This window comes from Ailuropoda melanoleuca, chromosome 1 (assembly GCF_002007445.2).
Source record: "Ailuropoda melanoleuca isolate Jingjing chromosome 1, ASM200744v2, whole genome shotgun sequence".
NCBI lineage: Eukaryota > Metazoa > Chordata > Mammalia > Carnivora > Ursidae > Ailuropoda > Ailuropoda melanoleuca.
Genome location: NC_048218.1, coordinates 4,228,112 through 4,255,993, shown reverse-complemented (window position 1 = coordinate 4,255,993; position 27,882 = coordinate 4,228,112). Strand labels below are relative to the sequence as shown.

Sequence of the window (27,882 nt, the reverse complement as noted above, 5' to 3'; positions counted from 1 at the left end):
GGGACCTTCCCGTGATGAGCGCTCACATCGATTCCCTCATTTGTGGTCTAATTTGTAAATTTTGCCTGATTTCAAGGAGGTGTGAGAGAACAGCTCTGCGTTTCTGCCCAACTAGTCACGTTACACCGTCAAGTTAAAAGGAAGGTGTATTGGAGGTAAGTAGGTGCTTTATATTTTTCATAACATTTATTTCAAGTTATAGAAAAATTTTCACTTACTTTTACCCGAGATTATTAGATGTGTAAAATTTAATATTTAGAGACTTGTGGCCCCACACATTTTTAAAAATGAATTTCAAATATATATGTACGTATGTTTTGGATACAGACAAGTATGCTACGTGGTTGGTTAACTGCTTTCAAAACAAAATGATACGGTATCTGTATCGTATCTATATGAGTAGGTGGGTGTTAGCCGAGCCTATTGTGGTAATCAGGATAGGTTCAAAACACACAAGTACATAAATCAAACCATCGTGCTATATGCCTCAGATGTACGCAGTGATGGATGTCAATTAGTTCTCAATAAAACTGGAAAAAATAGAATAAAGTAAAGGACATTAAGATACACTTAGACGGGGGAAATGGAATAAAACTATGGAGTCAGGAGCAAAGGGAACAGAGTGAAAGACTTAAAGTTCAGGTATTTTTTTCAACTCTAAGTTTGAGTATCAAATTTCCACAATATTCAGAATCTCGCAGCTACGTCGGAATCACATATAATAATTTTACTTTTGCATGTGAGTTTTATTTCATTTTATTTTTTTTAAGATTTTATTTATTTATTTGAGAGGGAGAGAGAGAGCGCCTGCATGCAGCCCTCATGGGGGGGGGCAGAGAGAGGGAGAAGCAGGCTCCCTTCTGAGCAGGGAGCCCAACGCTATCTTGGGACCCCGAAATCATGACCCGAGCTGAAGGCAGATGCTTAACCAACTGAGCCACCCAGGCGCCCCTACACGTGAATCTTAAAAAACGCATCTGTCATTTCATTCTTTGCCACTATGTAAATTTCTGGTGAAGAAATTTTAGATGTTCAACCTAAAATTGTAACAGGAAATACCTAGTTGGAAGGACTCTCTTGGGGTCTGGGAGCACATTCCTGAGGACGGCTGAGCTGGGAGGCAGGTCTGTTTCCATCCGTCATTTGGTTGTTTGTCAGTTTTGTGTGTCCCGCTGTGTCTCGTGGGTGTGGTCCTGGGCCTGAAGGTGCCCCTGCCCCTGAATTGTGTTAATCCTGATGTGCTTGATTTTAGGTTGCACCAATAAAGAAAATGGTTAAATCTAAAGGAATAATCACTGACTCAGATCCTGGATTCAATCAGCTGTTACTAAATGGCCTTGATCATGAGGAAGAGAAAAATCAGGACACAGTAAGTTGCTGCCTGAAAACCTCTGTTTGTGTGGACAGGAGCTGAGTCTGTGGGAGGGCTGCCCCTGCAGACCCTGATGCTGCCCCCCGCCCCCGCTGCCCCCAAGATGCTGCTTGCTTAGCTCTCCCGCCATGCTTGCCCATGGGATCCCTCACTTGTTCCACTGGGGCCCATCTGGCCGCCCAGTGTGGTGTCAACGCTTTGCCTTGGCCGACACTGATTGATGGGGTGCAGTTTCAGCCTGGGAAGCCAGGAGAGACGCTGAACACTGACAGGCTCCCTTAGGAGCTGGCCTGGGCTCCGGGCGCAAGGACCACTGTGCTGTCCCATGCCCACGGAATGGTTCCATCTCTAGCTGCAACCCCGAGGGGTCACTGTGACACTCCCTCACCTGGGTGCCTTTTTTCCCAGAATCAAGACTTAGTTTCGGTGGGAACCACACTTGGCCTCTGGAGTCCGTCTGCAGCTCGTTGATCTCATTTATAGGATAGCTATTCCTTCCTGGTTTCTAAGCCTGGCTTTCCATCTCCCAAGTGGGAGTGATAATAGTATTTGCTTCGTGTGATTGTGAGAGACAGCCCCCTAGACTGCTGTCACATGTCTTAAAGTCGTGGATCATCACCCTCTTTCAAGTTGACCCCATCTTCAAAATCAACACCAGATGATATTTGAAATTGAAGGACATAGAAAGATAAGAAGGTCCCTAGTATAACTGTATGTCTTGCCAGACTGTAACCAGCAGCATATGGGGCAGTTAGAACCCACCCCACCCACACCCACCTGTTTGGCTGTAGCTTGGCCTTTTTCCAGAATGGGTGTGACTTATAACCCAGTAATTCCATTTCTAGGTGTAGACCTCGGTTCTCAAAGTGTGGTCCGCAGACCAGCATCCTCTGCAAGGTCTGGAAAGTTTGAAATGCAAATGTGTTTGAAATGCATCTGTCATCCCCACACATCCACCTCCCCCAGACCTAAAGACCTAGAACTCCAGGGGTGGGGCCTACCATCTGTGCTTTAACAGGCCTTCCAGGCGATCCTGTTTGTGGTCAAGTTTGAGAACCAGTATGCAAACTCTTGCCCGTACCCCCTGAGAGCCATGTTCATAATGATGGTGTTATGACTGCAAAACCGAGAATCAACACAAGTGCCTGGGAATGGTGGACGCACATGTAGACAGTGGAATGCTCATGCGGCAGAATTCTGTGGAGGAGTGGGAACTGAGGCACTGAGATCTAAAATCAGTGGTGAAACCAAGAGTCAAGTCATAGAAGAAATGTATGGTGTGGTCCTGTTTATATAAAGTTCCAAATCAGGCAGCAGGAAGCCATGTATTGCTTAAAGATGGGTAGGTGGTAAAACCGTAAAGAGGAACAAGAACATGGTTCTCACGAGCCTCAGGATGGAGGGACCCTCGGTGGGGGGAGAGGTAACAGCAGGAAGGTGATGCGGGAGGTTATATGGAGTGTCTTGCATACTAGGATTATGTGTTTTCTTTTCTTTTTTTTTTTTTGGATTATGTTTTCTTAATTCAGGTAGTTGGTTCATGCACTATCACTGTTATTCATGTTTAATAAACTCCTGTGAATGGGCGATATAAAGAAATGAAAACAAAAAACCCATGAGGAAGGCAACAGGTACAAATGTGTAGCCAGGCTCCTGGAATGACCACCCCGGGGCTCCCTGGGGAGGTGTGCTCCAGATCTTTCTGAAATTTGTTATAGAGAAAAATGGCAGCAGGTGGTTGTTGAAAACATGGCCAGGAGGACTTTATGCAAGCCTTTCACTGTAAGGGGGAGAGATTGAGGTCAGGGTAATATATGAGGGGGACAGGTGGGGTTGTATAGACAGCCAGAAGGGTGAGGGAGAGGAGGGAGAGTGACTAAGAGCAGGTTAGCATCAAGGGGGCCAGGGGAAGGAACTTGATTAGCTCTCAACAGTGATGGGATTCTTGTCGAATAAAATATAAATAGCTTCTCACCATGATATAAAGAAACTATTAAAACTTAGGCGTAGTATAAAGCCCATTCTCATATTTTCTTCTCAATCAGGTGGTTTGTTTTCTTGTCAAGTGTTGAGAGTTCTTTATATATTCTGGGCATAAGTCCTTTGACAAATATATGTTTTGCAAACATTTTCTCCCAAATGATGGCTTGTTCTTATTCTCTTAATGGTCTTTTTGAAAGATTGGATGATTTCAATTTTGATGAAGTCTAGTTTATCAGTGGTTCTTTTAGGAATTGTGCTTTGGGAGCCATATCTCAGAAAACATTGCCTAACCCACAGCCACAGAGATTTTTCTCCTGTTTTCTTCTTGAAGTTCTGTGGTTGTAGGTTTTGCATTTAGGTTTATGATCCATTGTGAGTTAATTTTTTTATATGGTGTGGAATATAGCTACAAACTATTTTATGTGTGTACATGTATGTCCAGTTGTCCCAGCACCATTTGTTTAAAAGCTTATCTTTCCACTGCATTGCCCTTGCGCTTTTGTCAAAAATCAGTTGGCCATAAAGAATGTCAGTTTATTTCTGAAATGCATATTCTGTTCTGTTGATCTCTTTCTCCATTTTTACACCAGCATCACATTGTTTTGGTTACTGAAACTTTTTAAATGAATATTGAAATCAGGTAATGTTAGCTCTCCAACTTCGTTCTTCTTTTTCAAAATCACTTTGACTATTCTAGGCATATTTAGACCATTTATATTTATTGTGATTGTTAATATAACTAATGATCTGAGCAGATCATTTTGCTACTAGTTTTCTGCTTGACTAATCTGTCCTTTATTTCCTCTTTTCTCTGTTCCTACCTTTTTTTGAAGTAATCAAATTATTTTTTTATGATTCTATTTATCTCCTTTGTTGGTTTTTTAAGTATGCCTACTTTAGGGTTTATATCATTCCTCTGTAACGAATCAAGTCTACCTTGAAGTGGTAGTATGTGACTTCATGTTTAAACAAGAACCTCACAACTGTGTGCTTCCAAACTGTATCCTTCCATTTCTCCCCTCCTGGCCTTCATGCTGTTTTTCTTTTTTAGAAGTTTTTATTTATTTATTTGAGAGAGACAGAGAGAGCACATGAGCAGTGAGGGGAGGGGCAGAGGGAGAGGGAGAAGCAGACTCTGCGCTGAGCAGGGAGCCCGACATAGGGCTCGATCCCAGGGCTCTCGGATCATGACCTGAGCTGAAGACAGAACTGAGTGAGGCACCCTCCTTCGTGCAAATTTTGTCATGAATTTTTATTTGGTTTATATCATAAACCCAAACATATTGTTCTTATTATTTTTGTTTGGTCATATGTCTTTTAAAGATATGTCCATTATTCTAAAAAAGTATAGTAACCATTTCTGGCTTAGATTTCTTTGTGTAGATTTGGATTTCCATTCAGTATCATTTTCCTTCTGACAGAGGGACTCTTTAATATTCCCTGTGGCTCTGATCTGCTGGTGATGAATTCGTTCACTTTTTTATGTCTGAAAAAGTCTTTGTTTGCCTTCATTTGTTAAAAAGATATTTTAGCTAGGTAGAGAATTCTAGGTTGATGGATTTTTCTCCCCCTAGTATATAAGGTTATTCCACTATCTTCTTCTTTGTATTGTTTCTGATGAGAAATCTGCTATGAATTTCATCTTTGCTCCTCAATGCGTAACATGTACCCTGGCTGCTTGAAACACTTTCTCTCCATCACTGGTTTTGAGCAATTTGATTAAAATGGGCCTCGGGGCACCTGGGTGGCTCAATCGTTAAGCATCTGCCTTCGGCTCAGGGCGATCCCAGAGTTGTGGGATCGAGCCCCACATCAGGCTCTTCCGCTGGGAGCCTGCTTCTTCCTCTCCCAGTCCTCCTGCTTGTGTTCCCTCTCTCGCTGGCTGTCTCTATCTCTGTCGAATAAATAAATAAAATCTTTAAAAAAAAATGGGCCTTGACGTAGTTTATGTTTCTTACGTTTGTGTTCATTGAGCTTCTTGGGTTTTTGGGTTCATCGTTCAAGTTTGGGAAATTTTTATATTTATTTCTTTAAATATTTCTTTTTTTTTTTTAAAGATTTTTTTATTTTTTTTATTTATTCGACAGAGATAGAGACAGCCAGCGAGAGAGGGAACACAAGCAGGGGGAGTGGGAGAGGAAGAAGCAGGCTCATAGCGGAGGAGCCTGATGTGGGGCTCGATCCCATAATGCCGGGATCACGCCCTGAGCTGAAGGCAGACGCTTAACCGCTGTGCCACCCAGGCGCCCCTATTTCTTTAAATATTTCTTTCTGTTCCTTTCCCATTCTCTTTTGTGAGCTCCGTGAACCTATGGTATTAGGCTGACTGAAGTTGTCCATCTTTGAAGAAACATGACCTGCAGATCATGACAGAATTCTTTGATTCTGCTTTCTTTAGGAGCCCAAGCTCAGCCTGTGTAGCCAGTACGAGGAGAAGGTGCGCCCCTGCATCGACCTCATTGACTCCCTGCGGGCGCTGGGCGTGGAGCAGGACCTGGCCCTGCCCGCCATCGCCGTCATCGGGGACCAGAGCTCAGGCAAGAGCTCGGTGCTGGAGGCTCTGTCGGGAGTCGCCCTCCCCAGAGGCAGCGGTAAGGACTTGTGCTCTGTATTAGTCAGCTTAAGCAGCCATAACAACATGCCACAGACTGGGAGGCTGAAACAACAGAATCTTATTTCTCACAGTTCTGGAAGCTGGGAGTCCAAGACCTAGGTGTTGGCAGGGCTGGTTTCTTCCAAGGCCTTTCTCCTCGTGCAGGTGACCGTCTTCTCATTGTGTCCTCACATGACTTTTACTCTGTATGCACACGTCTGGGGTCTCTTGTCTTTTTTTGTATGGATCCCAGTCGTATTGGTTTGGACTCCACTCTTAGGACCTTATTTAACCTTAATTACCCTTTTAAAGAAAGGCCCCATCGCCAATGCAGTCATATTGGGGGTTAGGGTTTCAACGCATGAATATAGGGGGGACATGATTCAGTCCCTAGCCCCCTCGTGTTGCACATCTTTGTGGATTGCATGTAACCTGCACTTTGTGGCAGGTCTAAATGAATGTACTGGGACCCCCCGAACCACGTGCATGTGGGGGTCTTTCCTGAGCCCCTTCTCTAGAAGCGACCCTCCAAGTGGGAGGTAAAGATTGGTGCTCTGGTGGTTAGTGGCGCTGTTGGAGTGCCACGGCCAAGGGCTCCACGAGGGCTCAAGGGAAGGGGACAGACCTGAGATGGGCCTTGAAATATAGGTCAGAGGTAGAGGATGGTGGGGTCTGGAAGTTTACAGCAGGGGTGTGGTGAGAGGGCCTGGTGAGAGCAGTGTGCCTTCCTGATGGTAGTGGACGGTGTATCCTGGGGGACAATAGAGGACATTTGCCTGCGTTTGGTGGTTTCCCACGATTGCATGCCACCCGAGTGGATGGCCAAACACTGACATGAAGCAAGAAACCTAGAGGGGTGGCTTTCAAGCATTAGTGAGCAAACAATTGCCAGGGCTGCGTACTCAAGAAGCCTGTTTCTGAGGCCACATTGGATATAATGCATCCACGTCTCAGAGAATGAGACCGGAAAGTTTTAGTGGTCTGCCCAGATGGTTATGGAAAAGTTGAAGGCCACCCTCTAGGACCCTTAAGAGCAGAGTATAGGACTGATGTGGACGTGGCCTCCAGGGATTGTTACGAGATGTCCTCTGGTGCTGAAGCTTAAGAAGCTCCTGAACGAGGACGAATGGAGGGGCAAAGTCAGTTACCAGGACTTCGAGATGGAGATTTCAGACCCTTCGGAGGTGGAAGTGGAAATCAATAAAGGTGAGTGCCCCATGTTCGCTTGTCATCACCTACTTGGACATCTGGTCACCCGTGTGTAGTGGGAGGGGGTCTGTCTGTCCCTGTGTCTCCCCTTCCCTGGCTGGGCCCATGCTGCTCCCCTGGGAACCCTCCCTCCTGAGTCTGCATCAGGACCCAGCTACCTTGTCGCTTCTCTTCTTTGACCCCTTTGAAGACCAGCGCTTGGGACAAAATCTGACCTCAGCCAATTATTGCTTAGTTTGTAAGTAAGTATCTGAGAGTAATGTGAATTTTAAAATTTAAACAAGGAGCATCTGTCCCTTGCTCAAGGGCTTTCCCACTCCACAGATCCGATGGAGGAAGGATGGGGTGTGGGGCAGGGGAAGCCCTTTCCCTGTTCACCTGGTGAAAAGGCATTCTGAACTATCCTCAAACCCTCTTTAGAAACTTTTCCTGGGCCTTTTCCTCCACGAGTGAAACGCATGTGTGTGCATAATCCTAGCTTAGGCTGACGGATGGTAGGTCCCAGCGAATGCAAACCACATGGGTCATTCTGCCGAGTTGTAGCATCTGAAAGGAGAAATAACACTTGACGTCGGTCAGGACCCGTAGTGACCCCTTGGCTTGCTAGGACTGAGCGAAGTGAATACATAGCCTTCTCCATGTTGACTTGACTTTCTTCCTAGTTTGTCACAATTGAGGTTCAATCATTTGAGGAGGGTACAAAAGTGCGATAACCTCATATTCAGCAGCAGAAAAGAATGAGTTTGGCTTTTATTGAAGGTAGAGGCACGGAGTCGCATTTATAGACCGTTTGACCAAAGTTGAAGGATGTTTGATAGAATGTTACTGTGTGATTGTTGGGGTCAGGCTGGCTCCTGGGACAGAAAACTCAAAACCACGGTGTGTATCAGTTGGCCCTTTCTACATAGCTGATCACAAAACCTAAGGGCTTCGATCTGTTTGTTTCTCGTGATTCCATGGCTCAGTGGGCAGGTCTTTCCCACCCAGCTGGCTTGGCTGGGGCCGGCAGTCTAGGGGGGCCTGGGTCACCTCCCCAAGCCCAAGCTGGAATGACCAGGCCTTCTCTCCATGTGGAGGGCCTCCTCCTCTGGGAGGCCAGGCTGGGCTCTTTACACGAGGGGCGGGAGGTTCCCGGCAGCAAGGGAGGAGGGGCCCATGCTCAAGTTCTCAGTCTCTCCTGGGGTCCGTTCTGTGATGTCCTGTCAGCCAAAGGGGGTCACGTGGGTGAGCCCAATGTCAAGGGGCCACTGTCTGGAGGGGAGAAGGTCGCCCTGTAGGGGAGTGTGCATACAGTGATAGAGGGAATCTAGAGGCCATTTGGGGAAGCCGGCTGCTAACACGGGTGGTTTAAGCGACCTGCCCGTTTTATTTGTCTCTCGCGTAGACATCTGGAGGCAGGCAGACCAGAGCTGGTTTGGGGGTTCCAGTGTCAGGAACCAGACTCCCGCGTTGTTTCTCCGTTGTGTGTGGCCATCACCCCCAAGGCTGCCTGCTGTAGTCGGAGAGCCCCCGTCCCAGCCAGACGGACACCAGCACAGGGCTTCTCCTGCCTTTCCAGCAGACTTTCTGGAGGTTGCCTGTGCTTTTGTCACACTTACCCCATGGGCCGGACTTAATCTCATGGCCACATGTCCAGTAAATGGATTTGGGGGCACAGGTAGCACATGATGGCATACACGCCATTGTTGTTGTCACTCCCGTCCCCAGTTCCTGACTGCTTTAAAACAGGCCAAAGGGGCATTCTAGGTATAGAAAGGAGTCCAGTGGTATTAGCTAACAATTTGATGAAATACATTCATATCTTTAAGATTTTATTTATTTATCTGAGAGAGAAAGAGAGAGAGAAAGAGCGTGAGCAGGGGGAGGGGCAGAGGGAGAAGCAGACTCCCCACTGAGCAGGGAGCCCAACCTGGGACTCAGACTCAATCCCAGGACCCCAGGATCATGACCCGAGCCGAAGGCAGACGCGTACCAACGGAGCCACCCGGGTGCCCCCAAAATACATTTATATCTTGAAATGTTCATCATTAAGGAGAAAGGAGCAAAATGAAATCCCGTATTGGAATACCAACGCCCATCAGTTCTTCGCCAAGAGAAATTCCCCTCCATGAGTTCCCAGATCGTGTTTCAAGAGTTCCCAGGTGTTTTTATTTGCTTTAATTTTACTTTGTTGTTAATTTCCTAATGGCATCAATGGGAAGATGTAGGTGTGACAGCGGGAAGAACTCAGGTCTGCCCAGCTCTGGGCTGTTGAGGGGGGGTGATCTTGAGCGATGTTTTCACTAGATGTTTTCTCTCTGGAGACAGTTCCGGCCTGGCCAGGAAAATACTGAGTTCTCCTTTGAGGTTCCTTTTAGCTCCAGAAAAGGGAGTCTGCTCTAGATAGCCCTCAATGCCTGACTCACGCAGGGAGGATTTGCTGTGGGGACATGCTTCCACTCCAAGCTCTATTGAGTTTTTCTCATTTCCCCCTTCCTTAGCCCAGGATACCATTGCCGGGGAAGGACAGGGGATCAGTCATGAGCTAATCACCCTGGAGGTCAGCTCCCCTCATGTCCCGGATCTGACCCTGATTGACCTCCCTGGCATCACCAGGGTGGCCGTGGGCAATCAGCCGGCCGACATCGGACGCCAGGTAAGGCCTCGGTCCGGGCAGTGGAGCGGTGCCCCAGACAGCAGCGGACTCAGGGCTGCGCTGGGAGAGTGGACATCGGGAGGTGTGAGGGGGGTTGGGAGAGCGCGGTGGGCTCCGTGGCCTCCATCTGACTTGGTGGGAGTCAGATGGAGCCGTTCTGGGGAGCGTGAGGCAAACAGGCAAAACTGTAAATCGATTTTATGTGTGTGGGATTGGCATGGTGACCCATTTCTGGTTATTAGTTACATTTTGTGGCAAATCTAGGCCGGTGTGTATTAGGAAGGGGTTTTAGGTGGGGGGGGGAAGTATGAGAAGCAAGTATAATGACATTTTCGTCCTGGCGAATGTTACCCAGAGGATTACAGGTTCAGGCACAGTCGAGCACTCCTTGGCATCTCGCTTTTCCCTGTGGCTATCAGCTGCCGAGTCTTAGCAGACAGTTCATGAGCTGAGATCGGGTGGTTTCCCACCCCCCACCCTCCACCCCCTGACCACCAGGGCTCCATTCCTGCCACGGAGAACTCGGTTTCTCGTAACTCCGGCGTGGGCAATGCCACCAGGCTCGTGCTCCGGGCGCATTTCTGTAGGGGAGCTGCCCCTGGAACTCTGAGGTCCCGCAGCGAGGCGGGGTCGGGACCTGTCCCGGCTTTCATACGCTCTCATTTTCCTGCAGACCAAGCAACTTATCAGGAAGTACATCTTTAAGCAGGAGACCATCAACTTGGTGGTGGTTCCCTGCAATGTGGACATCGCCACCACAGAGGCGCTGAGCATGGCTCAGGAGGTGGACCCCGATGGAGACAGGACCATAGGTGAGAGGGGGGAGAACCTAACAACCGTAGGTGGTAACCTGCACTTTGCGGTGGGCTCAGCAAACGAGGCCGGGGTCTTGACCGGACCTGTGCTTCTCCAAGCGTGGGCCACGCCCCGCCCGCTCCAGAAAGAACTGGATGGTGTTTAGCAATGCAAGGCCCTCGACCAATCTCCAGGGCCGGGCCTGAGAACATGCATTCTAAGATTTGCCTCGGGAACGGGCTTCTGCCGCACGGGGAAGTTTGCGAATCAGCACAACAGAGCATGAATGCTTCCACTGGGCAGCAAGGACATGGAAAGGCCATTACATGTCACTGTGTCTCTGGCATGAGGGCCAAGACCTGGGTCCAGCAAACCCCCACAGCCGCTCACAGGAGCATGCAGTCTTTGTGGAGTCCGAGCTGTGGTTCTGTCCCCGGCCAGGGGCTCTGCCCGCACGGGGGTCCTGCGGGGCCTGCTGTGTGCCCTCTAGCAGGCTGAGAAGGAGCCGTCAGCGGTCTCTCATCAAAGGCTCTGGCTTGCAGGGATCTTGACGAAGCCTGACCTGGTGGACAGAGGTACTGAGAGCAAGGTGGTGGACGTGGCCCAGAACCTGGTCTGTCACCTGAAGAAGGGCTACATGATCGTCAAGTGCCGGGGCCAGCAGGACATCCAGGACCAGGTGACCCTGGCCGAGGCTCTGCAGAAAGAGAGAGTCTTCTTTGAGGACCACCCACATTTCAGGTACCCTGGCCGCGTTTTCGCAAGGGTGGACCGAAACCTGGGGCCTTGGTTTTTCCTGGGGAAAAGGGTTGCTGTCCAAAAGCAGACGTTCGGAGTGTATGTGTGCGTGTGTTTGCACCTTGACAATGACCGTGGGGTTTGCCTGAAGACTAGAAGAGGAATTGACAAAGTATAGCAAAAACTACCTTTAGGGGCGCCTGGGTGGCGCAGTCGTTAAGCGTCTGCCTTCGGCTCAGGGCGTGATCCCGGCGTTCCGGGATCGAGTCCCACATCAGGCTCCTCGGCTAGGAGCCTGCTTCTTCCTCTCCCACTCCCCCTGCTTGTGTTCCCTCTCTCGCTGGCTGTCTCTCTGTCACATAAATAAATAAAATCTTAAAAAAAAAAAAAAACTACCTTTAAAAGATCAGATAAGGAGGGAATTTGCTACAGTCATTTCTCTGGTGTGGTACTGCTACCAGAATAAAAACATAAATACCTCAGAATGGAAGAAAAACATCAGAAAGCCCAGAAATTGACCCAGATCCATATATTTGATGTATGATACATGTGGCCTTTCAACTCATGGGCCCCATCAGTTTGATTATCAATCAGCAGCACTGGGGGACATTGTCGATTTTATGTACAGTTTACCACAACTTAAAAAATTGACAGATGTGGAGACTGGCGCTTAGCTACGAGTGTACTCTTACAAATAGCCATGTAAACCCGTGGTTCCTGCTGCCCCTTATCCAAGAAAGTCCTCTAAAATATAAAGAATCGTGTCGTAACTCGGCGAACACAGATTGGGGTAGAGCGAGAATAGGCCTTCCTTCCTCCAAGCAGCTCGTGGTTTAAGTTCCCGTCTTGGGGAAGGGGTGCCCCCGACATCGGTGTATTTTTGTGAAGCCCTGTACCGCCATGTATCGCGTAGACTTGCATGTGTATTACACACAGAAGGGGGTGTGTTTTATGAAAACACATTTGTAGGTTGACCACGTGTGTTTTTATTAGGACCAGTTTTATAGTCGGGTATCGTGAGATACACTTAATGTATCAGCTGGAAGGGATCACCTGTACCATTTTTTTTTTTTTAAGTAGGCTCCACGGCCAGCATGGAGCCCAACATGGGGCTTGAACTCACAGCCCTGAGGTCAAGACCTGAGCTGACAGCAAGAGTCGTATGCTCAAACGATGGAGCCACCCAGGCGCCCCTACACCATTTTTTAAATTAAGCTTTTAACTGAAATTCCAGTTAGTTAACATATAACGTTAATTAGTTTGAGGTGTACGATGTAGTGATTCAACACTTCTATACAACTCTGAACCGTTTTCAAAGTATCCGAAATAGCGACAATTCAGTCATTACTCCGTGCGAGCCTGTTCTAAACATCTGTTGTGTACCAGTGACATGACATCCCATCCAACTGGAAGTCACTTGACTTCCCGCCGCAGAAGCTGACTTGCATTTTCTGGCCGCACCGAGGTGGACATATGCGTTGTCTTCTCCTCTCTGTCTGCAGGGTTCTCCTGGAGGAAGGAAGGGCCACAGTCCCCTGCCTGGCGGACAAGCTGACCTCTGAACTCATCTCGCACATCTGTGTAAGCATGTGCAGAGCTGTCCGTTTTCTAAATAGAACGCCCCCAAACCCAAAGCTCCACCATGTGGGCTGACTGACCCACTAACGGATCTCCTGGGGATTGCATGAAGGTGCAGGCTCCAGTTCCGTGGGTCTCGAGGGCTGCTTGGAATCCCCCATTTCCAGCAAGTTCCCAGATGGTGTGGACGCTGCTCGTCAGAGGACCACACGTTGGGTGGGAGCCTATCGACGATATCCACTTGACCTAATTAAAAATTAAAATCTTACAGGCACTGCACCAACTTTTCCTTTCTCCTTATGAGCCGCTGTCATACGGTGTTGGTAATTGTAATGATCATGTATTTTCATGTTTTGGATCTCTCTGTGGTTCTTTTCCAAATTTGTCTAGACAGAATCTCTTACGGTTTCCCATCTGTGATCCCTAAAAAAGATTTCTTTGGACACATCTCTGTTGTATTTTGTGCTTGATAATTCCAGTGTCCGATCCCTTGGTGCGCTGGGTTCCGCTGGCCATCCCCTACAATGACCTGGGTTAGGGTTTTGACTTGGGGCCTGTCTGTTTTGGAACTGGTTCTGTGGGTATTCATGGAAGCCCAGATTCAAAAATCAGTCTCTCCAGGGAGAGGCAGGTTTTGCTTCTGCCAGCCCCTCGGAAGGGCGTCCTGCCGAAACCACTTTAGATTCTCAGCTTGAGGTTTTGGGGGAACCCCTCAGGGTGTGCAAATTCGGGCAGGAGACCTGCTTAAGGGCTGACTTGTGGTTACAGACTCTCTGTCGAGATTTTATGTTTTTCCACTCAGCTCCAGGTTCAGGCGTCCCATGCAGTCCCCAGGAATGGGGAGGAAGGGCAGGGTTGTTCCTAGCTTACTCACATAGAGCGTGGCTCTTTGCGGACCGAGCTTTATATAGAAAGAAGGTGCTGGCTCATTAGATTCCCTGCCTCGAGCAAGCCCGCCCAGATTTATTCTTTGCCCCAGCCAAGTCAGTGGTTGACTCTCAGATTGTTCCCACTGCCACTTTTTCAAAGCCCACTAGACGAGTGGCTCATTCTAATCTGCTTGCAGAGTGGTTGTAATGTGATCACAGAAAGAATCGTTCCGGCACTGCTCTGATGGGGGCAGGCAGCCCACTCAGTGGTCACCTCAGGGTGTCCCCGAGGCTGTCCCCTGGGGAGCGGGGATGCGGGGAGGGCTGGGGGGCACTGGCACCTGCTAACATGCCCCCCTCCATCTTCTCTCGAGAGGAAGCCAGGCAGTCAGGCACACCTTACAGAAGGACACCTGGCAGCTCCTTCTCCTTCCCTGTCTGTACTCACATCTGCGCATTTTCTCCTGTCCTTAGAAAACTCTGCCCCTGTTAGAAAATCAGATAAAGGAAAACCATGAGAAGATAACGGAGGAGTTACAGAAGTACGGCTCAGATGTGCCTGAAGACGAGCACGAAAAAATGTTTTTTCTGATAGACGTGAGTATTGCCCATCACATCAAGTCAGGGAATCACACGTCTTTGTCCAAAAAGAGATCTTGTGCCTCGTGCACCTTCTTCTTGCTCCCCAGAAGCTGACCCAGGCGCAGTCTGGCCGCTCAGCATCAAAGAGGGGCTGGGGCGGGGGGATGGTGGGTAGGGACTGACAGGTGTCACACATGCTGCCCGCGACCCCGAGGCAGTTGGGGCAGGTGCAGGGGTCTGTCATCCCTGCACAGTGACAAGGAGTGACTCGCCCGCCCTCAGCCTCCCTGCGACCTCCAAACATCCTCACTTGTGTTTGGCATGTCTCCACTTATACTTATGTTCTCCTTCTTGACAGAAAATTAATGCCTTTAACCATGACGTCAACTCCTTAATCGAAGGGGAGGAATCTGTGGGAGAGGACGAGAGTCGGCTGTTTACCAAAATCCGAACCGAGTTCCACAAATGGAGTGCTGTGATTGAGAAGAGGTTCCAAAAAGGTGAGTCCGAGGTGCCACCATCGACCTGGTGAGCGGGCAGGAGTGGGGGGCCGCCGGGGAGCAGGGGTGCAGCTGGTCACGATGCCAGCGCAGTGGTGTGGAATATGGAAGCCACGCGTGCTCTGGCCCACATCGCTGAACTCGGGCCAGCAGGTGTCAGTTGCAGATTTCAGAGGACACCTGGAGAGGACACGCTGGGGATCGGCCCGGGCCACCCAGGCGTCCCTCCACAGTAGCGGGTCAACACGGCACCTGCCACGTGCTCTCTGTGGCCTGGGGATGAGGCTGCCTGGGTCTTGGTCAGGTGGCCACGGCCTTGAAGCCTGTGTGGTGTATCTCAACGATTTTATAGCTGTGGCAGCGACGCAAAGGAAATGAAACACAGCTAGGAACCACCTTGCAGTGCCAGATTCTCAAGAGTCTGAGAAAGGTAGGAAGTGTGACCTGAGGTTTATTTTTTAGTATTTCAGGAAGCTTAATGTACATCCTGTACCGACCAGTGATAAAGCTGCAGTGGCTGAGGGACATTTTAAGGAACTTCGCATTTTTTCAGGCAGCTTGGTGGGTTCCATAACTTCTTTCAGCTGACCCGACGTTCCATGGACCACTGTCCTTGGCTTTGAGTCATGAACGTAGGAGGATAAGTCATGCCATTTTTTACATAATTCAAAGGCCACATCTCCCAGTCCTGTTTGTCCCTTGGCTGAGGCATGGAGGGCAGGACGAGATAAATAACAGCGTTCCTTGTTGGAAAAATGGGGCGGTCCTTTGCCCCGTGCACACAGCTCGCGTGCTGCCTGCTGGAGCTAAACCCACAGCCAATTGTTGAACACTTGCTGTGTGGTGTGTTCTCCCATCAGGGAAGGACCACTGTCCCTTTCAGGGAGGACAACAGGCCTGACCTCCGGCAACCCCCTCATGCATTGCTCAGCAAGCCTGTGACAGCACACAGCCCCTGAGAAAATGGCTCCTTTTTTTAAGATGCCAAATTCCTCCCAACAAATGATCAGTTGCAAACCACTGGGCACCCACATGCAAGAAAATGAATTTGGACCCCTAATCACCCCTTACACAAAGACAAACTCAAAATGGATCAGAAACCAAAATGCGAGCCCTAAGGACTATAAAACTCTTAGAAGAAAATGTAGATTCGAATCTCCACGACCTTGGATCAGGCGGCGGTTTTTAGGCAGGACCTACAGCACGCACGGCCAACGGAATAACAGATGACGTGGGCTTCATCGAGGTTAAAAACCCATGTGTGTCCAAGGGCACCGCCCGCCACAGAACAGGAGAAAATATTTGCAAATCACTCATCGGAGGAGGGCCCAGAACCCAGACTATACAAAGAACTCGTAGGATTCAACAACAAAAAGACAAATCCAAATCAAAGATGGACAAAGGATTCGAATTTCTCTAAATGAAGACACACAAATGGCTCACGGGCGCAGGAATAGATGTCCCCCATCAGTAGCCATCGGGGAACGAAACCAAATCCACGGGAGAGCCCAGCTCACACCCCTGGGGCGGCCAGCATGTGCTCACGTACCCATTACTGGTCAGCTAGGGTTCTCATCACAAGGACCGGGGGCCTTAAACCACAAACCTATTTTCCTACAACTTTGGAGGCTGGAAGTCCGAGATCAAGGTGCCAGCAGGTTTGGATTCTCCCAATGCCACTCTCCTTGGCTTGTGGACGCCACCTTCTCCCTGTGTCTTCCCGTGGACTTTCCTGTGTGGGTCTGTGTCCTGCTTTCTTCCTATAAGGACACCAGTCAGGTTGGATCTGATCACCTCTGTAAAGGTCATACCTCCAAATGCAAGCACGTTTCTGGGGTGCTAGGGATTAGGACTTCAAACGTATCAATTGCGGGGAGCTGCAACTCAGCCTTTAACAGCAGGCAGTGGACGATGATTCAGCCTTGGGAAGGCGTGAGCACTGAGCATGCCCGCATGTCCATGAACCTTGAAGTCATCATGCTGAGTGAAGGAAGTGGGACACAAACAGCGGCAGGAGTTGTGATTCCCTTGATACGAAATGTCCAGAATGGGCAAATCCCTAGAGACAGAAAGTAGACGAGTGCTTTCCAGGGGCCACGGGGGCGGGGAATGGAGAGTGCGTGCTCATGGGCACAGGGTTCCTTGGGCTGATAGAAGGGTTTGAGAATTAGCTGGCTGCACAGTGTTGTTCATACTGGGGGATGGTTGCACAATGTTGTTACTATACTAAAAATCACTGAACTTACGCTTTACTAGGGTGAGTGTAACCGTGTGTGAATTATATCTCGATTTTTAAAAAAAAAAATGCCTATGAGAAAAGGTCTCCTGACCAAAAGAGGACACCCAGACCACGATTCCTGGTTAGTTCTTCAAAAAGAGCCCTTTGAACTTCCCCCAGCAGGGGCACCCTCCACAGTCCGGTTTGTTGAGAATAAAAAGAACTCTGAAAGTATAAAGAAAAAACAAAGTGTTTCATGTAGCGAGCAGTGATCTTACATACCTGGTGACTCTGTTACCTTGTCTGATTTATGAACGTATCCTATTCCTGCTATTGTTCGTGGATACGTGGATACATGATGTGACACTGATTCTGGGTGGTGATACAATTTCTTTGGTAAGCATCTATAGACTTTCTTCCCCAAGAAGAAATTCCTGCCTCCCCTTCCTTCCTCCTGGCTTGTGCAGTTCACGGCCGTCTGGCCCCACACCCTGGCTGCACACTAACCATTTGGAGAGGACTTACGGAAAATGGTCCTGAGATCTGTTTTTTTATTGCAGTCCCTGGATTTCTTTTCAATTGGCAAATCAGGTTTGATTTTTTTTTCCTTGCCTCTCTGTGTTTTCAGAAAGTCCAGGATGGTATTGTGTTTAAAAAGATCCACAAGGTTATTTTTGTAAAATAACTCAGAACTCTCCTTTTCTAGGTTACAAAGCTATATATAAACAAATCGAGAAATTTGAAAATCGGTATCGTGGCAGAGAGCTGCCAGGGTTTGTCAATTACAAGACGTTCGAGATTATCGTAAAACAGCAAATCAGAGAGCTGGAGGAGCCCGCTGTCGACATGCTGCACACGGTCACTGGTGAGTTCGTGATTTTGCTTTTAGGCCAGGGAAAGGCTTGAGCCCAAACCAGTGCTGAACTCCACAGCTCTCCTCCTGGGGGGTTTGCCACCATCCAAGAACCCAGTTAATTCTCTGATTCTCTGGACACCAACTGGGTGTCCAACATTTCGATTAAGTTCTGACACTGAGTTAGCACCCACCGTCCAGCTTAAGGGTTCGACCCCCCCACGACTGCCCCCCACTTTAGACCATGCTTCAGATGGACAGGCCAGAAATTGGAGTTGCCACAGCCCCCTCCTTAGGGTCTGTAATTTGCTAGAACAGCTCACAGAACTCAGGAACACACTTTACTTATCTCTACTGGTATATTTTGAAGGATGTACTTACCTTTGCCAGTTTATTCTAAAGGATGTGAATGAAAGAGAGACATAGGGGAGGTCTGGGAGGGTCCCGAGGGCAGGCACTTTTGTCCTGTGGAGTTTGGGGGGAGGGGGCTCCATCGTCTTGGCATGTGGGTGTGTTCACCAACCTGGAAGCTCTCCGAATCCTGTCATTTAGGGGATTTAAAGGAGGCATAATCAGTTATCACGGGGGCGCCTGGGTGGCACAGCGGTTAAGCGTCTGCCTTCGGCTCAGGGCGTGATCCCGGCGTTGTGGGATCGAGCCCCACATCAGGCTCCTCTGCTATGAGCCTGCTTCTTCCTCTCCCACTCCCCCTACTTGTGTTCCCCCTCTCGCTGGCTATCTCTATCTCTGTCGAATAAATAAATACAATCTTTAAAAAAAAAATCAGTTATCACGAAGGCATAACCAATTATGAGCTCCGTCTCCAGCCCCTCTCTCCTCCCCAGAGGTGGCAAGGTGAGACAGTGCGTTGGAGGTGAGGCTGAAAGTTCCAGGCTTCTCGTCCAGGCTTGATCTTACTGGTGACCGGCCCCCATCCTGAAGCTGTCCAGGGCCCACCAAGGATCCCCTCGTTAGGACAAGAGATGCTGCTGTCACCCAGGAGATTCTGAGGGATTTAGGAGCTCCGTGTCAGGAACTAGGAGCACGGACGAGATACCTATTTCTTACCATCCACACCTCCAGGTGGCTCCACAGCCGTGATTCCTTGACAGACCAAAATACTCCATTTATCTGAAACCTGTAAGGATGGAGGTCAACAGCTAAATAACTTCACTGTGCGAGCACGCTGAGCGTTCTGGAGCTCCGTGTGAATCTAGGTGGCCTGACTGTGTCATGGCAGGTGGGAGGGGGTCAGCAGCCTCGGAGGAGAGACGCAGCCCTCTGCTCCCTTCTCCTGTAACTGCCATGCCCTCTGGTTTCCAGGACGCTCACGGAATCTCCTTTCTTTGTCCCCACCATGGCTGACACCATATTGTCACTCCCGCCTCAACTGTCTCATTTCAGCAAGAAGTAATCCTTCATGGACCCATGAACCCGTAGAGGTTGGGGACAGTCCCAGGACAGCACCTTAAGAGACGTATTTCTAATACATCTTTATTCGAATACAGTTTTACCGTTAGTCTTAATAATTCTGTATCAAAATTGATCATTGTGTCGTGGTGATCCGTTTTGTACTCTTTACTCCCAAAGAAAATTTGTAGTGCTTAGAGCCTTATAGTCATAGAAAAAACTTTAAAACCCATGTATATATATATTTACCTGCTTCTGTTTCAGAGAGATGTGATATGGAGTCAATAAAAGATTTTCAGGGCACCTGGGTGGCTTCGTCGGTTGAGTGTCCAACTCTTGGTCCTGGCTCAGATCTTGATCTCAGGGTCATGAGTTCGAGTCCAATGTTGAGCCCACGCTGGGTGTGGAGCCTACTTAAGAAAAGAAATTTCAAGCATTAAGATGCTTCACATCATGTTAGGATACGATTCTGTGAGGAAGTCAAATAGAAATATGAGGAGTTTCAAAAATAAAAAGAAATAATGTAAATTTTCTGATTGAATAAGAACATGTTCATATTTTGTTTTCAAATGGATAACATGGACATTTAGGGCCCATTGATATATTTGAGCGTGCTGTGAGTGTCTTACTATAAAATATTAATGTATTTATAACCTACCAGAGATTACATTCTTTGCAACTATTTCTGCTTAGGATGAAAAAAAAATTTTTAAAGATTTTATTTACTTGAGAGAGAGAGAGAGAGCACGGGCGGGAGCGGGAGCGGCAGAGGGAGAGAGAATCTCAAGCAGACTCCCTGCTGAGCGCGGAGCCCCGACCCCGGGCTCGATCTCACAACCCTGAGATCATGACCTGAGCCAAATTCGAGATTCAGAGGCTGAACCGACTGCCGCCCAGGCGCCCCAGGATGAAAATTTTAAAAGTCAAAGAAATATGCCAGGAGATGATTAGACTTTAAAATTCTTCCAGAAAGCTTTCCAGCAAAAAAGGCACACCTCTGTCCCTGAGTGGGAAGAAGGGGCTGGAGGGAGGGGAGGAAACTTCATTTCTGGACATTTCATCCTCTTTTTTTTTTTTTTTTTTTGCAACCTACGATTATGAATGAATCTTGTTTTTTCCTCAGATATGGTCCAAGTTGCCTTCACAGATATTTCGAAAGCAAATTTTGATGAATTTTTCAACCTCTACAGAACTACCAAGGTAAAACTGACGACATGTTATTTAAAAAAAATGTCAGCCTGATGCTGAAAAACAAATTTCTTGGATTAAGACTATCTCGACTTTCCTGGGTATTTGGGGAAGCAAATAGTCGAGCTCATTAATTAACTTTACTAATGGTGTCGCCAGTGATGTCTGGTTAGAAGCAGTAAGGCAGACTGAGTGAGTGAGACGGAATATAGAAATAAAATCCTCAAAACCACGAGAACGAAGGAGACCCGTATTTCATATGGAACATTGTCACCTCTGAGGAAAATGGCCCTAACCTGGAAATTCATTGAGGAAGCCAGATGGGCAAATGGCATCTTCCAAGAGTGAAGAGTCAGGAGGAAGTAAGACTCCCACTTCACGCAGTTGAGAGCCTTGTCTGCTCTAGAAACAGGGGCTCCCCTGAGGCTCAGCTCAGGTCCCTGGTACAGAGCGTGGCCCGGCCAGCTTTCATGGTAGTCATTTAATGCTCCTGGTCTGGAGGCTGGAGGTCCCAGATCGAGGTGTTCAGATCCCGTGTCTGATGAGGGCCCAATTCCTGGCTTGTGGTGGCTGCTTTCTCTTTGTATCCTCACGAGACAGAGAGAGACAGAGAGAGGGAGGGAGAGAGGGAGAGAGTCAAGGAGAAAGAAAGCACTCGGGTGTCTCTTCTTACAAGGGCATTGACCCCATCGGTAAGGGCTTCACTGTCATGGCCTGACCCCCTAAAGGCCGGCTCCACCCCAATGTCATCACACCGGGCATTAAGCTTTCAACATATGAATTTGGGGGGACACACGCATTGCTCCCCTAGCACCCAGCACCGCTGGGAAGACTGGCTTGGCCTTGCACAGGCTGGGGGGCTGGGGGTGGGCTACGTACGCTGCCTGGGGCTCTGGAATGAGCACAGAAGAAAACGTTTGGGGTGCACCTAGCACTTGCATCACCCTCGGTGGCCCCGAGTGTGAGCTCTGGGGAGCCCAGATATTTTCTGTGAGAGATCTACTCCCCAGCCTGGTGGCAGCTGGTTTCTCCAAACTGTAGGAACGTGAAGCGTACAGAATGGAAGGAATTTAAGTTTGACTCCACTTTCACCCCCATGAGCTCTCTGGTGGGGCGTATGCTCCTGATGAGATGGGAAAGCCCCCCGGAGAGAGCGAGAGAAGCTGAGACATGGGGCCGCATGCAGAGCCTGCACGGGTTCCCAGGCGCGGGGGGGGGGGGGCTTCCAGGAGGTTCCGAGCCCCGGCCAGGGTGGGAGCCCCATCCCAGACAAGCCGGCGTGGGGTGCAGAACAGTGTCCCACGGCAGGGTGCTGTCTTGGCTCAGGGGAGCCGGTTAGCCGCGGGCCCCGCGGAGGACCTCCTTCCTCGAGCCCGTGATTGGTTTCTGAGGGAGCTTTGCTGTGCTTCTGTGTTGCCGTAGTCCAAAATTGAAGACATTAAATTTGAACTAGAAAAAGAAGCTGAGAAGTCCATCCGCCTTCACTTCCAAATGGAGCAGATCGTTTACTGCCAGGACCAGGTGTACCAGCACGCGCTGCAAAGGGTCCGGGAGAAGGAGTCGGACCAGGAGAAGAACAAGAAAAAAAACAGCATGATCGCCGAAGAAGTTTCTTCAGTAAACGTCTCCTTGTCTGAAATCTTCGAGCATTTGCTGGCTTACCGTCAGGTGAGTCTGCAGCCGTCTCCAAAAGGGGGTTTTCATTTCGTGTCCTTTGGCCTCCCGGTCTCTGTGTGGTGACCCCCAGGCCTCTCTGTGAGCCTCAGAGAGGCGAGCAGGGGCTGTGGCTCACAGCCACTCACTTCTGGTGTAGACAGGCTGTGTGGCCCTGGACAAGTTACTTGACCTTTCTGAGCCTCCGCTTTCTTCTCTATAAAGCGGGATCTCCTCACAGTTCTTGTGACTCTTCAGTGAGATGAGTGTGGGGGTGGGGCCCTTAGCTCAGCGTCGGGACGCGACGGCCACGCGCCCAGTAGAAGCCACTCACAGAGACACATGCTTCGATGGCTACTGTCCGTTTCAAATGGTCTGAAAAGCAGCCTCATTCATGCTGGGGAAGGATGCACACCTCAGAGCCATCGAGATAGGTCAGAATCTGGGCAGGCAAAGCAAATAGTCATTTCTTGGTTTACCAGATATCCCCATCAGGTCACTCTTTGGATGCTTGAAGGCTTCTCTAACTCGACCATGCACACAGCTCTCCTGGGATCTGGCTGTAATGCAGATGTGGATTGCAGGTCTGAGGTGGGGCCAGGATTCTGCATCTCTAACGGGCTCCCAAGGGATGCCTGCATGACTGGACAGAGACCACGCTTGAGGGGGCAGCCCCTACACCGAGGGTCAGACTCCATTGCCCACAGACACTGAGACATGTGCCCACGTGAGTCAGGCCTGTGAAGGGTGAGTCAGGAGGCGCGTGTGCACCTTGGCTTCTCCCACAGTCAGGCCTACCACCGGTCTGGCCATGTGCCTCACAGAGGCGTGGAGAAGAGGTAATGCACACACACTTAGAATCCCGAGAGGAGGAGGAGTTGATGCTGAAAGGGGTCCTCACCCACCCCCCGTCCTGAGCCAGCCCTTCTCCCCAGAAGAGGTCCTTCTCTGGTTTCGTGACATCCTCCAAGGGAAACCTTGCTTCTGCCTCAGGAAAATCTCTCTTTGGCACTTAAAGCCTTCAACTGATTGGATGAGGCCCACCCTCATGATCTTAGATAATCTCCCTTACTCAGAGTCAGCTGACTGGAGATGTTAACCACATCTACAAAATACCTCCACAGCAATACCCAAGTTAGTGTTTGATTGAATCACTGAGCACTTTAGCTGGGCCACGCTGATCTACGAAAGTATCACACCTGGGAGAGGGTATGCTCAATTACATTGGTAAATTGTCCCCACAGATGGCCTGTTTCCTCCCACACTTGGCAGTTTGGTCTCCACTGAATTGCTGGCTTTTTGAGGTTACGACGGGTGGAGCATGACCTCTTGTTGTGTTTTCTCTATTACAATGAGGTGGGACATGGTTTCACAGCGTAAGAGTTATTTCTGTTTCCTGTTCGGGAAACTGTCCCTCCAGCGGAAATTCTCTGTAGGGCGGGGTCTCAGATCCTGGTGATTCGTGGTGCAGACACTCCGGAGGTTGTCATGTGTCTTGTGACTTCCTTTATGGAGGTTTTAGACCATGCTGGAGCTTTCTGGATTTATGGATTGGACTTAATAGTTGTTTTCTTGTGGGGGCTTCTGTGCTTTTTGTCTTACAACGTCTCCACTAACACCATTGGACTTTGTCTCTGAGATTTATAAACAAAAGACTACAATATTTTCATCAGTATTGTATTATTTTGATGTTTATATTTAAACCTGTGAGCCATTTGGAATTACTTGATGTCAAGAATGAGGCTTGCTCTTGGGGCACCTGGGGGGCTCAGTCGTTAAAGCGTCTGCCTTTGGCTCAGGGTGTGATCCCGGGGTCCTGGAATCGAGCCCCGCATCGGGCTCCCTGCTCCCCTGGGAGTCAGCTTCTCCCTCTGCCACTCCCCCTGCTTGTGTTCCCTCTCTCGCTGCCTCTCTCTCTGTCAAATAAATAAATAAAATCTTTAAAAAAAAAAAAAGAAGAAGAAGAACGAGGCTTGCTCTAGATGGCTGGTGGTTGTCTAGAACCGTCACAGAAGTCCCCATCCCGGGCCTACTGATGCGTAACTCGGCCATGATCCATCACCCTCCTCCTCTCTGTCCTGGGGTCTTTTTCTAGATCCTGAATTCTCTTCTGCTTTTTATATGTCAGTATCGACATGGTTACATTAGCAGCTTTTTAGACAAGACTTAAATGTTTAGTGCGGCTCGTATCCTCCCAAATGCTGCCCATTTCTTCACTCTTAGCTTCTATAGTGCGGTAAAACACACGTCACATAACGTTTACCACCTTAACCATCTCTACGTGTCCAGGTCAGCGGCATTAAGCACTCTCCCAGTGTCATGCAGCCGTCCCCACCATCCACCGCCAGGACTGTCCCGCCCCAGTCCCCATGAAACACTGAGTCCCCATCCCCTCCCGACACCCCCAGACCCCCACTCTACCTTCTAATTCTGTGGATTTTCGTGTTCTAGGTAGCTTGTGTAAGTAGACTCGTGCAATCTCTGCCTTTTCATGTCTGGCTTATTTTACTTAGCATGATGTCCTCAAGGTTCATTTTTTTTTTAAGAGTTTATTAATTTATTTGGCACAGAGAGAGAGAGAGAGAGAGAGAGAGCACAAGCAGGAGGAGCAGCAGGCAGAGGGAGAGGGAGAAGTAGATTCCCCACTGAGCAGGGAGCCTGACTCGGGACTCGATCCCAGGACCCTGGGATCATGACCTGAGCCAAAGGCAGACGCTTCACCGACTGAGCCACCCAGGCGCCCTTCGAGGTTCATCTTTGCTGTCACATGTGCCAGACCGCCCTTCCTTGTAGAGTGATGTTCCGTCGTATGGATGGACCGCATTTTGTTTACCCGCTCGTCTGTGCGTGTACCTTTCACTTGTGTGTCCCTTGGGCTACTCCGGGTGATGCTGCTGTGAATGTGGGCAGGGCGCTATTTGTGCTCCCACCTCTCTTTGGGCAGAAATTTTCTGCCCATTCTTGTTTGTTCCAGTTTCAGCGTGAATTGTAGAATTAGCTTATCCCGTTCCTTTTTTTTTTTTTTAAAGATTTTATTTATTTATTTGACAGAGATAGAGACAGCCAGCGAGAGAGGGAACACAAGCAGGGGGAGTGGGAGAGGAAGAAGTAGGCTCCTAGTGGAGGAGCCTGATGTGGGGTTAGATCCCATAACGCCGGGATCACGCCCTGAGCCGAAGGCAGATGCTTAACTGCTGTGCCACCCAGGCGCCCCAGCTTATCCCGTTCCTGATGAGAAAAGGGAGCTGTTGGCATCCTTAATGCGATTATATTCACTTATCCGTCTGCCAGGGAGAGTTGTGTCTTTATGACGTGGGATTTTTCTGTCCAGGAGCGTAAGGGTCTCTCCATTTGAAGATCTCCTTCTGGGGGAGCCTCAGAAGTGTTTCGGTGTTCTCTCTGCATAGACTGTGCACACTTCGGAAGTTTGTCCCTACGTCTTGCTAGCAGTCTTTTCTCCCGTTTTGTCTTGTTTGTTGTTAGGTCTGGTTTCTGCAGCCCATTCTTGTGCATTTTCCCAGTGAACACTCACCGTGCTGCAAATAGCCATGGCTTGACATGCCCCTTCCCTTTCCAGTTTTACCCCCGAACCTTCCTCCTCTGGTCCTTTCAGTGCAACTGGAAACAACAGGGGAGCCAACAGGCAGCCTCGTCTTGTCTGACTTTAACGAGAATGCTACTTTTCTCCATTAAGTATGATCCTCCCTGGCTAAACTCAAGGTTTCAGTGGGACCATGATCGTTCTTGAGGTTCCAGGTGAGAATCTGTCTCCTTGCCTCTTGGAGCTCCTGGAGGCCGCCCGTGGTCCTCGGTGCTCGGCCCCTCCTCCGTCTTCAAAGCCAGGGATGCTGCATCGGGGACCTCCTTCGGGACCACACCCCCTCCGAATCCGCCGGCTGCCTCCCTCCTTTGCACTGGGTCCTCCAGATAATGCAGGATACCCTCCCTAGTTTAACATCAGCTGACGATCTTAATTCCTCCTGCATCCCCAACTCCCCTTTGCAGCGTGAGGGCATGTGCTGTTCCGTGGTCAGGATGTGGACGTCCCTGCGGCCGTCCCTCTCCCTGGCACGCTCATTGTGAAACTGGGCAGGTGTCCCTAGGTCAGCAAGTGGCACGATGGCCCTGTGGGCCCCGGGGAGGGTCAGGGCAGAGGGCCAGGGCAGCTGGCTGTCAGCACTCAGAAATTTCTTCTTTGTTACCAAAGAGATCGTTTCCGGCAAACACGGCCCATAGTGGGATCCCCTGCTGGTTTCTCGTCCCCTTCCCTCCATCTCCTGTGGTGGCAGGCCATGTCCCTCGCTAGCTGTCATCCTGGAGTGTGGAACAGTGTCCCAGCTCTGCCACACTGCCTCTCGGGCGGCCCTCACCAAGCGCTTATCCCACACCTGGCCTCTTTTTCAGCTTCTCTCTTGCAGCTTGTTTAATCTTTTTAACCATCTCATGAGGCCAGGTGCTCATAGTCTCCCTATTTTCTGGGGGACGGCACGGAGGCACAGAGACGTGGCAGAGCTTACTGGGTTGAATGAGCCTCCTGAGAGATCAGCCTGTCTCAGGAAAGACACTTCCAGTAACAGCTGGGGCCTGGGGAGGGAGAAGGAGGGTTGAAACTGACGTTGGACACGCAGAGACGGCAGAGGGCGCCCTTCTGTGGCTTTGATAGCCCAGCCTCTTTAGTGCCAAACAATCGTAGTGTGGATAAAAAAAGTCAGAATCTTTTCAGCAGAGTTGCTAATCAGTTGAAGATGGAGTTTTTGTACGCAGTCTGTCCATTTATCCTTCTCAAGCCCATTTTACCCTCTCTGATCAGAAGGAACGCGAGTGGTCAGGGGTCCCCGGCTGGGTGGTGGAGTCAGGGCTGGGGCGCTCCCTGCACCGGGGTTCCTCGCTGCTTCCAGCCCACAGGACGCTGCTGGGTTGGAGATCCAGGTGGGGCGTGCACCTGCCTGGCCCCTCCTGACGCTCGCAGGCTGCAGTCAGCCCCTCAATCCTCCGTGACCTTTTCTTCCCTGCCAGGAGGCCACCAACCGCATCTCCAGCCACATCCCCCTAATCATCCAGTACTTCATCCTGCAAGTGTTCGGCCAGAAGCTGCAGAAGGGCATGCTGCAGCTGCTCCAGGACAAGGACACCTACAACTGGCTCCTCAAGGAACGCAGCGACACCAGCGACAAGAGGAAGTTCCTGAAGGAGCGGCTGGCGCGGCTGACCCAGGCCCGGCGCCGCCTGGCCAAATTCCCCGGTTAAGGCTGGCTCCCTGCGGGCCCCCGTCTCCAGGGCATATCTGCAGGAGCGGGACCCACGCTCTCCCCTCCTCCACCCCCCCCCCGAACCCATGTCGCAGATCCTCCAGAAGTTAGCGGCCAGTGTTTCCAGTCATTATCCGTGCTTGTCCCCGAGCGGTCAGGGAGCTAGTGAGAGAACGGAGGTCAGGATGAACAACAGGATTTGGACTGGAGGGCCGCCACTGCCGCCTTCCCAGTTAGGAAAAATGATTTTCCACCCTCAGGAGTATTCCTCCCGAGCCCCCTCTGTCTCCTACCGGGTACCAGTGCATGCGCAGCATCGCAGACGGCTTCGTTCCTGCTTTGTGTAACGTGCTTTTGTGCCGCTGATGTTTGGGGAGCCATTAGTGCCACGTGTGTGGGCACTCTTAGAAGCTGTGTTTCATTGATTTGTAATAAACTCGTTTCTACCAGCTAGGAC

General features: G+C 49.7%; 1 protein-coding gene across 1 annotated transcript; it reads left to right on the top strand.

Moving 5' to 3' along the window:
* On the top strand, positions 1-27,874 carry MX1 (MX dynamin like GTPase 1). The gene is made up of 14 exons (XM_002925877.4): positions 1-155; positions 1,253-1,369; positions 5,754-5,946; positions 7,017-7,154; positions 9,638-9,792; positions 10,466-10,604; positions 11,130-11,328; positions 12,828-12,906; positions 14,247-14,369; positions 14,713-14,854; positions 17,779-17,937; positions 20,459-20,535; positions 21,946-22,191; positions 27,193-27,874. The coding sequence occupies exons 2-14, from the start codon at positions 1,271-1,273 to the stop codon at positions 27,421-27,423; spliced, it is 1,980 nt and encodes a 659-aa protein (XP_002925923.1). The 5' UTR covers positions 1-155; positions 1,253-1,270; the 3' UTR covers positions 27,424-27,874.
* Positions 27,875-27,882: the final 8 nt, after the last annotated feature.

What these genes read in the sequence shown, in the direction of transcription:
- MX1 (XM_002925877.4), top strand. Translation starts at nt 1,271, where the DNA reads ATGGTTAAATCTAAAGGAATAATCACTGACTCAGATCCTGGATTCAAT. An exon ending in AAGAGAAAAATCAGGACACA is followed by an intron (nt 1,370 to 5,753) that starts GTAAGTTGCTGC and finishes TGCTTTCTTTAG; the next exon opens with GAGCCCAAGCTCAGCCTGTG. An exon ending in CGGCCGACATCGGACGCCAG is followed by an intron (nt 9,793 to 10,465) that starts GTAAGGCCTCGG and finishes ATTTTCCTGCAG; the next exon opens with ACCAAGCAACTTATCAGGAA.